This window comes from Nilaparvata lugens, chromosome 7 (assembly GCF_014356525.2).
Source record: "Nilaparvata lugens isolate BPH chromosome 7, ASM1435652v1, whole genome shotgun sequence".
Classification (NCBI taxonomy): Eukaryota; Metazoa; Arthropoda; class Insecta; order Hemiptera; family Delphacidae; genus Nilaparvata; species Nilaparvata lugens.
Genome location: NC_052510.1, coordinates 6,323,376 through 6,337,396, shown reverse-complemented (window position 1 = coordinate 6,337,396; position 14,021 = coordinate 6,323,376). Strand labels below are relative to the sequence as shown.

The 14,021-nt window shown below is 32.2% G+C and overlaps 1 protein-coding gene across 2 annotated transcripts in view; it reads right to left on the bottom strand.

Annotated features, from left to right (window-relative positions):
• The window catches only part of LOC111055778 (katanin p60 ATPase-containing subunit A-like 1), a 51,375-nt gene extending 38,557 nt beyond the window's left edge, over positions 1 to 12,818 (bottom strand). Inside the window, exon 1 of one of the 2 annotated variants that reach the window (XM_039433559.1) lies at positions 12,661 to 12,818. In XM_039433559.1, coding sequence (XP_039289493.1) covers positions 12,661 to 12,679 — 19 coding nt within the window. In that variant the 5' untranslated portion in view covers positions 12,680 to 12,818. The remainder of the gene's footprint in view (positions 1 to 12,660) is intronic. The other variant, XM_039433560.1, reaches the window with a different exon arrangement.
• Positions 12,819 to 14,021: the final 1,203 nt, after the last annotated feature.

Sequence of the window (14,021 nt, the reverse complement as noted above, 5' to 3'; positions counted from 1 at the left end):
ATTGTAATTATCAAAGAGTTATAAAAGAATTATTGTCTGTAGATTTTCTAACTGTATACCTCTCAAATAGTTGAATAGCTAGAGAGGTTATTATATATGTACTAGATGAAATGTAATGTTGTGAAAATTGAGATAAATAAATTGAAAAAAAACAAACAGAGTTCGAATCTCCAATGGAGCAAAAGTTTTTGACCACATCACATAGATACGGCCACCCTGTCTTTCGGAAGAGACGATAAGTGTCGGTCCTGTCTACCTAAATAGTAGTCGTCATCTCTCATCACCATCCCTCTCACTCATTACCCACACACAAGCATAAGAGCTTACCCCTCAGCTTCAGTACCCCTCAGGGCTTCACCCTCAGTATTATTATTACAATGCATTTATTCAGATACAGAATAAATTTCTTGCAATCAAGACTGCATAATCTGCATAGGTCATACACTGCAACATTCTGTTCATTATTATTCCTTGTCGACAATAAACGATATAAATATATTGGAAATACGAGCAGGAACCTATAGTCCAGTCAATATAGACATAAAAAAGGGGGTGTGCTTGCAATTTATATTATAGTTCTGATTTTTTATTATATTATTTAGGTACATAAGAGAAGTACAGAACCAATTTCTTCATGCAAAATTTCCTTGTGCTAGATACAGAGTGGCCCAAAAACCTCCTATTTCGGCTCATTTTCCAGTTTTCAGCTATTTCTGCCAAATCTCGTAATCGGACAGAAAAATTTGCTCTTGTCTTTTTTTTAGATTATAAAATTCTGGATAAAATGAGATCATTCGGAACTCTTTATCTCCAATGAGTACTGAGTTATGATTTTTCAAAAATGAGTTAAATTTAAAGAATAATCAATTTTGATGAATTTTAGTATTTGACCAACAATATATCCCGATTGTTACAATCTAGATTATAATTCAAAATCCCTCTGGGCGTGTTTTTGTGCTCTACAATCTGAGATCAGATACATGCACCAATGTATATAGTGACTGGACTACTATTGCATTTTAAAACACATATTTTGAACGACGGAAGTTCAACGTAAAGTTTAATTGAATTGTTTAGGATTGAAAGTGCACATGTCCATAAAGTTAAATTTTTCGCCAAAACAAAAAAAAATGGTTTTATTCACATTGTCGCAAATTCCATCACTTTTGTAAGTATATATTGATGAATACAGATATTAGAAAACATGTTATGGAGTTGAAATTTTTAAAATTTCAACTTATAAAGAAATAAATAGTGATTTGTGAAAAAATGGATATGTGCACTTTTAATTCTAAACAATTCAATTTCAAATTTTTAACTTAGGTACTACAGTATCAACTTCTACTGTCGATCTCAATGCTACAGTTACGCAAAAATCAATCAATAACCACTTCAACCCGATAACAATAATTCCCCGAGGTAATTTCAAGAGGTACTCATAAACAAAGTGCAGGAAAAATACGACACATCCTATCAGTAATACTACGATACGGTTAAACAAGAAAACGTAGTCGTAACTTAGATTTCCATACAACATTCAGGTCAACGAACTAACATTTTTTATCAGTAAGGATTGTTTCCTTTACATTTTTTTTAAATGTGAGAGCAGTTAAGAGGTTATACCTTTTCTGACTGGTGTGATAGAAATGAGTCAAAGCTCAACGGTAAGCCTTCGAGGAAGAAGAAGAAGTGTAAGAAGAAGAAGAAGAAGAAGAAGTAGAAGAAAAAACGAACAAGATAGAGAAGAAGAAGAAGATGATGATGATGATGATGATGATGATAATAATGATGATGATGAAGAAGGCCTATTTGCAATTCGTCAAAATTTGATTAGGTCAAGTTTAAAAAATCTGGTGTGGTACACTCATACAACTTTCCTTGCTGCTCATTGAACTGTAAGCCTCATGCTTAAACGAGAATAATTTAGGGGAATTACTCAATGACGATTGGCGGCTACATATTCAAAACTTTATGATCAAACTATTGTGTAAATTGTTTTCAGAGTACATTTTCCTTTGTGTAAATTGTGAAATTTGATAATATTTTTAAAAAGTCGTCGAATCAGCTGTTTTACAAGTAAAATATTATCTCGAATATGTGTTCTTTTGAATGAACTGCTCTACCTACCTACCTCATGCACGAGAAGGAGGTTACATATTCCATTTCTCAAGGATGGGGTGGACCCCCTGTTGGTTTCCCAGGAAGGAGACTCATGCCAGTTGAAAGAGCTGATAAATAACTCTACAGAGTATAAATTTGAAAAAATCGGTCGTCATTTTTGAGGAAATCGTGATAGAAATTTAACAGAATCCATTTTTCTCAAGAATATTACGGAGGTCCTAAAATTTTCCCAGAAAATTAAGTCAGTTTCCCATAAGAAACTGACTTATGTCAGTTGATAAGGTTTATAAATAGCTATCCAGGGTATAAATTTGAAGAAAATCGTTAGAGCCGTTTTCGAGAAAACCGCGAAAAACATGGTTTTTTAGTCATTTTCCGCCATTTTGAATTGAATTTTATTGAATTTCTTGTTGTCGGATCCTCATGGTATAAGGACCTTAAGTTTAAAATTTTAAGTCAATCGGTTAATTAGGAATGCAGTTATCGTGTTCACAGACATACACACACACAGACCAATACCCAAAAATAATGTTTTTGGACTCAGGGAAACGTATAGAAAACTTGAAATTAGGGTACCTTAATTTTTTTGGAAAGCAATACATTCCTTACCTACGGTAATAGGGCAAGGAAAGTAAAAAACCTTGCGGAGCACGGGTTACCTGCTAGTATAAAAATAAATTATGAAAAAACGAATATATTTTAAAACTCTTTCTAAATCTGGATCAGTAAAGTTCGATTTGCCATGATTTCTAAAAGGGAATTGAACTCTATTATTCATGGTATTCTGGAAAGGACTTTCATTAACAATTGAACCTATTTGTACAATATACATATATTTCTTTACAGGTCAACGAACTATTTTTTATCAGTAGATGCCTAGATGGTAATTTCCTTCACAATTCTTTCTCGTTTTCTCAAGGATGACTTTGAGAAGGCTTAAAAACCAGTTTGTTATGTCAAGCAAACTGTATGGTAGCAGCTGGTCGCAAGGTCGCGCTGGTATCTTATCGCTCAGATAAGATGGGAGACAACCACACCTGCTACTCCCGTTGACTGCTGAATATCATTGATTACAAAATCGATTCGCGGTGGTTCGGAACTCACCTTAAACTTTTGAAGTTAACTCGTCTCTCATCATCATCATCATAATATTCACTTTACATAGCACAAGCCTGTAGGCTATCATCAGCAGAAAAATAAATTAGGGTGAGGCCACAAGAAGCGTTTTTATCAACGCCAACCCAATCGGAGAGCTTCCTGACCTGCCGACTATTCTGAAAACGCCTGAAAAAACGCTTCGTGTGAGTTGGCCCTTAATGTTCCTCATTCTCTTCCTATTAAATAAATACTTCTTATCTTTAATTAATATCCTCATTTCTTTCTCTTCTCACCTCTGTCTACCTCTCCTCCTTCTTCTTCATTTTACTCATCATCTATTCTAACTCATGAATAAATACTTCTTCTCTTTAATCAATATGCTCATTTCTTTCTCTTCTCACATCTGTCTATCTCTCCTCCTTTTTCTTCATTTGATTATCATCATAATCCATCTTCTTTTCCTGTTTTTCTTTCATTCCTTTTCAATTCTCTTCTCCTCTCCCATCTCCTCTCCATTATCTACCTCCTCTGATGTCTCACCTTCTTCCCCTCTTCCAACTTCTTATATTACTTCACTTGTCCTCCTTCTCTTGTACCTTTCTTCATCCATCTCCTCATTCTTATTCATATTCTCTGTTTGTTGTTGTTGTTGTTGTTGTTCTTCTTCTTCTTCTTCTTCTTCTTCTTCTCCTCCTCCTCCTCCACCTCCTCCCCACCACTTCATCTCCTTCTTCATCTTCTATTATTTTTCATCACCCATTTCTTCTATTTTTCTTCATCTTTTCTTCTCCTTCATATCTTCTTCTCCATTTTCATCATCTTGTTCTTTCATTCTTCTCATCTTTCTCCTTCTATTCACCTTCCTCCTATTTCTTGTACTCCGCCGCTTCATCCTCCTTCACATCCTCCTTCTATTCCCTCTACTCCATCTTATTCGTATCAAACTCCTGCTTCTTTCTTCTTTTTACCTCCCTCCTTCTGCTTCTACTTCTCATATATTTACTTCTCCTTTCTCTTCTCTTTCACCTTTTCCGTTTCCTTCTGCTTATCTTCTTCTTATTATTATTACTATTCCTCTTCTTCTCCTGTAATCTTCTTCTTCTTTTTCTTGTCTTCATCATCATCATCATCATCATCATCATCTTCTTCTTCTTCTTCTTCTTCTTCTTCTTCTTCTTCTTCTCTTGCTCTTCTCCTCTGTCTTCTTGTTATCTCCTTCTTCTATTTCTTCTTCTTCTTTCTTCTTCTTCTTCTTCTTCTTGTCTTCTTCTTCTTCTTCTTCTTCTTCTTCTCCTCCTCCTTCTCCTTCACCATCATAATCATCATCATCATCATCGTCATCATCACCATCCTTGGGCGACAAGAGACTCGACGACAAAAATCATGCTGACAGTATAAATGGCGAATCTTACTCTATTCTCATTCTGACATTGAGACTACAGTGAGGTCCATGTTATAATGACAGTGGAGCAATATAGGAAAACAGCGTTGCCGATACTCTGCCTTGCCACTACCTTCCGCAGAAGATAGCTGATACCGATATATCTGATGTAAATCTAACTGAACATTCTTGTTAAAATAATCAATGATATTTTTTATTCGTTGAGAAAATACAATATTTTGGAATAATTGAATAATACATTTTCTTAATTGAGATGAAAAAATTTGTTAATTTAATATATTTTCACTTTGTTTAAAAAAACCATCTGTCTACGTTGCAGACCTAGGAAACGATGAAACGAAGCTGCTTTGTCGAATGATAGATAAGGATAGCAACACCAATGTTGATCAAATACTAGAAAAGGATAGCGCTATCTGCTTTGTCGAATGATGGACAAGGATAGCAACACCAATCTTGATCAAATACTGCCATTATAACGTGGAACTAACTATATCAATCCGACATTGACTGTGCAGCTATCATACTGACATTGACTGCATAATGACTATGTTCATCTGTCAAACTGAGCTCAAACCTCTAAGCAGTCCAACCTTGTACTGACTTCAAAGTTGAACTTGTTTCAAGTGAAAATCGTCCAGCAAAAAACAGATTGAAGCTGGTTTTATAATACGATTCAAGTCTGGATAAAATTTGCCAAGAAATGAGTGCTTTTTGAACCATAGTGAGGTCCACGTTATATTGGCAGTGTTTCATTAACATTTGTGTTGCTATCCATGTCTATCATTCGACAAAGCAGATAGCGCTATCCTTTTCTAGCTCCGCAAAGTTGCCAGATCGTTTTTTTCAACACTGTAGGAACATAACGAATTAACAAAACAACTCAATTAAGTTTATGATAATTTATTTCATTTATTTATTTTCTTGACGAATAAAATATAATTGATCATTTTCAACAAGAATGGACAGTTAATCAGATATACCGGTATCAGTTATCTTCTGTGGAAGGTAGTGGCAAGGCAGAGTATCGGCAACGCTGTTTTCCTATATTGCTCCACTGTCATTATAACATGGACCTCACTATAGTCTCAGCAATGTCAGAATGATGATAGAGTAAATTCGACATTTATCCTGTCAGCATGTTTTTTGTTGTCGAGTCTCTTTTTGTTGTGGCTCAAGGAAGATGATGATGATGATGAAGGAGGAGGGGAAGAAGAAGAATCACTATCCTATACTATTGAACGAGTAATTTCTGTTTATATGTTTGTATTTGACCGGATCTCGAAAACGGGTCTAACGATTCTCACAAAATTCAGAACATAGTAGGTTTATAATATAAAAATTCAATTGCACTAGGTCTCATCCCTGGGAAAACTCGCTGAATGACATTAAAAGGATAATTATCATTCATCTTTGGAAAAACAGCTGATAATAATGATTTCGTCGTCTGTTGATGATGGAAGTGAGTGAGCGTGTTCATGTGTGTGGAACTGTGTCAAAATTATTATGACTCAGCTGTTGATCTTTTGTAATCATTCAATCAGGTAATTCGTGCCGGTTGCAAAAAAGCCGGGTTATTTTCAATCCTGATTAATTCCAGTAGAACCATCTTTTTGAAATGTTCTTATCTGATCGTGAAATTAATCAGGATTAAAATTTAACCGGCTTTTGTGCAACCGGGCCTTTGTGAGGGAAATTTTTGCATTCCTCTGGGAATAATTCTCAATTTACTGTGATTATATAAAACATTTCTGTATGAACTATGAACGTTATTATAATTTCTTCTTCCTTAATGCTTTTATGCTTTTATGCTTTCGTACTCCAGAGCGAAGCTCGGTCCCCGATATTATTAATTTATCAGTAAATAATAGTCTCACTACCACTATCAGATCAGAACTATAGCGACACTAATATAGTTCATTTCTAAACACATTACACTACACTACAAAACCGCACACTACCATAGATAAACAATAGCATGATTACGCTACTGTTTATCTATGACACTACATTGTCAAAACACTGTCCTGGATAAACTATTAAAACTCAATGGACTTGAAATATGAAATTCCTGAGAAAAGTATCAAAGAACGAACATTGAGGGGATTCAGTATGGAACTCTATCAAAACTCAATGAAAATTCCTAAAATAAAGTATATTATAAGAAAGAAAATTCCAGAAAGATTGTGCAATTTAGATAATTTTCATTCTAAAACATTAACAAACATTGAAACTTGAAAATCATATTGAGCATAAATTACGCAAAAATGTTTCAATTAATGGTGATTTGGGTGTGATTTTTTTTTATTCTGTTTTTAACCGTCAAAATTTAAAATTCTTAGTTTTCGTTGTTTATTTAGTGAAAATGGACTAAATTTAAGAAAAGTGAAACCATAACCCTATTTTAGACTTTTAAAATTATATAATCTTTATTTGGGAGAGAAATTAGTACAAGGAGTATCCTTAGTTTTTCTCTCCCAATCAGTGCAACTTGTAAAAATTATAAATAAATAAATAAAACATTCTCAATCACATAACAAAACTACACACTAAATTCTCAAAACACTATCTTGGAGAACTATCAAAACTCAATGACTTGAAATTCCTAAAAAATATCGTAGAAAGAATATTCAAAGAAGATTATTGCTGCGTTTACACCAAAGTTATCAACAAAATGTTTATTTTTCCGTCCTTATAGATCCTATAAGATTGAACATAACTTATCATACACATAATGTGCATATCCATATGTGTTTGTCACGCTCCGTTTAATCTAATAGAATGTATAAGGATGGAAAAATAAACTTTTTGTTAATAACTTTGGTGTAAACGCAGCTTTAATCTTATTTGAATGTTCGTTCTACGATATTTTTTTGGAATTTCAAGTCAATGTCTTTTGATAGTGTTCCGAGATAGTGTTTTGATAATTTAGTGTGTAGAGTTATAGGCTAATGTGATTGGGAATGAAAATGAAAAACTAAATTGCACAATCTTGTGAATCACTAACTAAAACTCAATAAAAATTCCTAAACAAAAGTACAATGAAGAAAACTTGAAAAATATAGTGGAGATTATGTAACAGGAGGTTAGTGAATGAATCCAAAAATAAAAAAGTTCAAAATAATCCATCAAAAATCTACAATGGCTCAATTTTTGCTTACCATTTAGCGGTCTAACAATACTGGTATTGCTCATAATGAATGCAACTGATGACTGTAAGCCCTAATCAATGAAGCTAAAACAATGACAGTAATAGACACAATAGAACTATGATAGAAACAATAGATCTGGTAGCTCCCATATTCGGCATTGCTAGATAAGACAAGCGATTTCAGTCAAGAGTTCGGGCATCGTTTGCATACTGTTCATTTCGATGCATTAATTTGGAATCATATTAATTATTTATGCTAATTGTCTTGGCTTGTGAGCATCAGCACAAACAGTTTGAAGTATGATTATACCTACAGTGAGGTCCACGTTATAATGGCAGTAGAGAAAGATAGGAGAACAACGTTGCCGAACATCTATCTTGTCAATGTCTTCTATATAGACGGTAGCTACAGGTTTATTGATGTAATATTAACTGCTCATTCTCGTTTAAAATAATCAATTGCATTTCATAAAGCAGTAAATTATATTTTTCGATAATTTAATAATGAATTTTCATAATTGAGATGAAATATTATTTTAATTAATACATTGTTATAAGACGATCTTTCAACAGAGCAAAGGGAGAAAGAGATAGTGCTATCCGCTTTGTTGAATCATAGAAAAGGATAGCAATACCATAGCCAATCAAACACTGTCATTATAACGTGGACCTCACTATAATACAAGAGAACTATTGAGAAGCACAACAATATTTTTCAATTATAGAAGAGGAATAGTAACATTTGTTATATTTTTATACTGTCAGGTAAACAAACCATGCTTCGCAAGGATCTATTTTAAAACTTTACAAACTGAAAACTCGACCTACTGAAATCTAGTTTCGAGCACTTACTTAGAAGAGTTCATTACTGTAACATTTAGTCCGGGCGCAAATGTCATTTCTGGGTAACAGCAGTGGAACATGTCTCAATTTCTTCATTAGGTCTAGCATAATAAGGATCATGATGATAAGTCGAAATCACAGGCTAATACCTCGGAAACAAGATGACCGCCAAAATTTTCAGGGTTTTGCTATATCGCTTGTATTTTAATAACCCTTCAAGATATTGACCCGTTTTTTTAGACGAAATTATTTCAAAAATCTTCCTCTACATTTCATTTATTTTCAATTCATTCTATTATTTTTTTTCAATTTTAATTCTGATAAATTAATTATTGAAAGTTTGATGAATTTAAGAAATTCTTTGATACTTCAAGAACATTTCACAAAAACTATATTGCTATATGAAAAATAAAAATTCTATATTTTCAAAACGAGTCAAGACAAGATTGTTGAGTTAATACTTCAAAAAAATTTCATAATGTAAGGATTAGGTTACTATTGATATACTTTTTTTAATGATCTGTCCACATTGCCTTGATAATGCCTGTCACAGATACTCAGTATTATTCCTATTGGTTGGCATGGCCTGCTAGAGATACAAGAATCTCAAAAATGGCCTTTACTCAGTCTTTCACTATTTTAGAATGTTTTCTTTTCTCAATTTACAGTATTTATTGACATTAAGCTACTGATGTTGTATACTGAACTTAGTTGTATACGTATATTGATATACTATTAACATATTCAGTTATTAATTCAGGCCTAGGACATGTTCGACTTTATTCCAATACAAGAAATATTGATATTCTAAACCATATTAAGAGTTAATTAGTAAAACTGAACCTTATGCACTGATCTAGCTTGTATTTATATTGTGGACTTGTTGACTATATTCCAAAATATATTTGTTGGCTTGTTTGACCATGTTCTCGAATATTGTCCTCATCAGTTGACAGAATTCATTCATTCGAGTCTGATTGCAGCCTATCCATTCATTCATCCTTATCTATTATCACATGCGAACAATATAATAAACACACTACACGTGTTACAATTACACACTATCATTGATGTTTCTATTCTTTTATTTTCCTACTTGATACTCTTTGACAAAAATAAATCTGAAGGTTGGTATTGGAATAGGTCTGACAACTTGGCAAGGAAATTGCTTACTGTTGATATGCAAGGTATGAGAGAAAAAAATGAGAATAAGACATTTCCATCTGATTTAAAGGTCATGGCACAAACGATGAGGGGGTGCTCAACAATAAGGGTGTGTAAAATTAATTAAGATACAAGTATTTCATTAAATTTTGTGTTTATGAATATTTGTTTGTTTCCCAATATTTACTTCAACTAGGCTATTGTATTTTATCCATATATGAGTAATAAGTTGACAAAATAAATTAAACTATTGGAATTATATGAATGTTTAATTATTAAAATATAAAATTGATTTCTATTAGCCTATCAAGATTATTGAAATTAAGTGCTTTTTGGTGCAGGGGCCTAGGCCCCCCCCCCCAAGGATCAGATAAATATTGAAAATACGGGTCTATCTCCACGAATCTTTAGAATCTCATTCTGATTTAATACTTTTTTAACAGTAGTACTGTAGTAAAATTCCTTCTACAGTATCATCAATGTAGCAAAATTGCCTTGAAAGTATGGATACGGGTACGGAGTAATAAAGAATATATTTTTCTCTGTGGTATAGTTGAAGCTTGAATATAGAATGGGTACAATATTATTAATCAGAGCACAATAAGTGAGTTATTGCATAGATTTCAACGTGAGAATTAACAAGTTGCAAGATGACACATTGAAAGCAAAATAAATGGCACAATAAGACAATCAAAAATGTATGTACAGAGTTGGTGAGAATTATGGGAACAGCTTAATGTTTCTTAAGCTTTTTAACTGAAAGTTATTCTCCAATTAGAATATGATCCCAATGAAATTGTCATTGTAAAAGAAAAACTTATCTTTTTCCATTATTTAAAGAAATATGTTTTAGGGTAATCCTTCTTTAGGACCTCTCTGTAGACAAATATTTCATGATCTAATAACTAATAATGTATACGTTTGTATTGATACTTCAACCACATTTGTATAAAACTGTAAAAAATGAAGCATATAATAACATCTTCGAATGTAACATTTATGGGGAAAAACCCAGGACCCTCTATCCTTTGGGGGTATTCCTTCCCCCCCCCTCATACCTCTTGGTTTTTGCCCCCCCCCCCTAGCAGTTTGGTGAAATGGCTCCACTGTTTTGGTGGTACAAACTACAAAATAGTTAAGAGAATGTCTTCTACATTGGGCCTAATAAATTTCTATTTAGTACAAGTTGAATTATTTTTCATTGTCTTCATCAGATTTCTCATACTTGAGAAAAGGTATGTAAGTTATTACTCATGATATTGCACTGAGGAGTATTTATTTGGGAAAATTTTGATATCCTGAAAAGCCTGTGACTCAGTTTTTATATCATACTGCAATACATTTTACAAGAATATAAAAACTACAAGCTTTTTAAACAAGATTTAATTTCTTGAGAATATACTTTTTTGTACAGTAAGTAAAAGAGTTGAATAATTATGCTTCCTCACATCAACTTGATTTAATCAAATGAAAACAAATGAAATTCAGTTGCTCAATACATGAAAATATGTCAAGTGCTATTGAAAATAACTTTTAAATGATAACTTTGATTTTATTTATGGGTGAGAAGTGGATTGCTGATAACAAAATTATTATTATTTTCAATGTTAAAAACCAAGGATTTAAACACCTGCATTATTGATTGTAGAAAATATTATATATCCTACAAAACTGATATATTTTTACATATTCCAATGATCAGGATGATTTGTTATAGGCTAAATATCAAAAGAAAAAAAGGATATGAAGTAATTTGCTTTTAATAAATTGGACCAATAAAAAAATAGGACTTGCATAGGTCTACAATAAAACTGTGAAATAATATGTATTTTAATATAATTATATGAAGCTTTATTGAATATCAAATCAACAATTTAAGAGTTTCTAGTGCCTAATGGCAAAGATGCTACAGTAAATTGATAGTAATCCATTTACATCAACTAATTGAATTTAAAGAGGAGGTTTCAATAATATCCATATTAATTTTATAAACTTTAAACTTTTATAAGATTACTATTCAACAATAGATAGATATTAAGTGAGAATGTGACTAAGAAAAATTTGACAGGCATGATTCATCAAGGAAGATAGGTGAAATAACCTATTTCTTTTAAAATTAATGGCACCGGATTAATTTTACAAAATGTAAATAAAAAAATGACTGCATTTGATTATGGAGAATTTAGGCTACCTGACATACACATAGAATAATAACGAGAAAATACAGAATAGGCAATCATTAGGGTTGAATGAACGTGAATATACCTGTGCATGTTAGGTCAAAAACTTATAAGGAAGTATGAAAAAGTTAACTAATTCAATAGAATCATTATATTTTGTAACTGATTATATTAAATTTAGTAAATAAGTTTGTCTGCTCCAATGAAAAGTTTATTTTTTGTAGCCTTACTGCACTAGCCAACAAAACAAACATAAAAAGTTTATCCTCTACAAAATCATGGAAAAGTAAGATATGTTTTTAGTTGAAAGTAATAAATAGAATTTAAGCTGAAATATTTTAGAAACTAATGTAAAATAAATAAATTTAAAAAGAATAAACTTAAAAACATTGAAAAGTAACATGGACAAGTAGCTCATGATGCTAAAGAAATTTAATGTTTTACTTGGTTTCTAACGAGAAATTCAAAGTTGTACGGAAATGAAATAAAATGTGATGGGAGATCTGTTCAACAATGAGATCTGACAATAATAACCCAACAATCTAGATTAAGTTTCTCAAATTATCTGGCAAAGAACAGTAAAATAACGGCAGGTAAGAAAAGAGAAAGGATTAGTAAGGTTATCTTCCAACAACGGTTGTGGCTCTTCAAACAGGTAGCTAGCGGTGAAGTTTTGAGTTTTGTAGGTGAAATTAGTGAATTACCTGGTGCTAGTATTTCCATTTACATTGAAAAACACTTGAACAATTTTAAAAAGTTTGAATTTCACTCACTAAAATCGAAAAATCACTCACATCGCGCAAGAAACAACACACACAACCACACACGACGACAAGCTAAGATAGTACTGACAAAAACCGAACGACTTTGCAGATAGCGCTGCTATCGCTGTAACTACGTCACGGCGCAAACTAGAGGCAGCCTTCAAATTACTATTTCGTATATTGAAGGCGGAAATCTTCCAGACTTGGCATTGTACTGTATTTCTCATCTGTAGGACACGTGTAGAATTTAGAAGGATGCACGACACTATTATTAAATGCTGCTGACAGATTATAGTAATGAGCTTTCATGTCTTCTAGAATTCATGAGAATTGAATGTTAGTGGGAATGAGAGATAACGCGCAGCTTCCTATGAAATTTTAAGCAATTTGACAAGAATGGATAATTTGGAATATTTTAGAATACGAAGTTTTAATCTACTAAAAAATTCCATTCTTTTTGATATATTAAGTATTAAGTTATTAACGCAAGGTCTTTGCAAACTTACTTACATTTTAATCAGGTACCAATGTACCGTATCCAAAGGTTTATGGTTTTTGTTTAAAATACAAATAGGCTACATACCAGGTACGGTAGGCTACATTCCTGAACTATAGAAAATATGTTCATCTCATCTACAACAGTAGTATTTTTCCTACTTCTCCACAATGAACACAACCGAATACAAATTAATAAAAATTGTTCATCTCCACTAAAAGGCAGTATTTTGTTTTAGTAATTCTCTACATCATAGGACTACATTACAGATTGAAATTGTTTTTCAACATAATGATATTCCTCAGATAATCCATTTCTTTTCAAGTAAAAGTTAGCATTGTATTTCAAGTGTATTCTTGAAATACAATTAGAATAAAATAATTATAAACTCCTAAAATGGATAAAAATCCTTCCAATAGCCTGATGGGATTTTTCTTTATTCAAAGTCTCATCCACTTCAAACAATTCAAATTTCGAAAAAGAAACAGAAGGCCTACTGTAACAGCTAAATAAGATTATCCAATAATTTGAATTTATTCTTTGATTATAATATTTATAATTACTTCTTCTAACTCTCGAATATCCACAGTTTTTTTTTAAATTGAAGCTTTGGATTGAAGAATTCTCTTTGATTCCATATGATATACTTCACTTCAATAAATTGGATTTTTTTATATTGAATTTTCATCAAGAGTTTACCTGGTATAGTTTATCAAGGTGGATTAAAGTCCACCTAAACCACCACACAAGCATTCTTATTTTCCACACACTTGACAACACAAAACTAAAAATGGAAGGTTGAAAT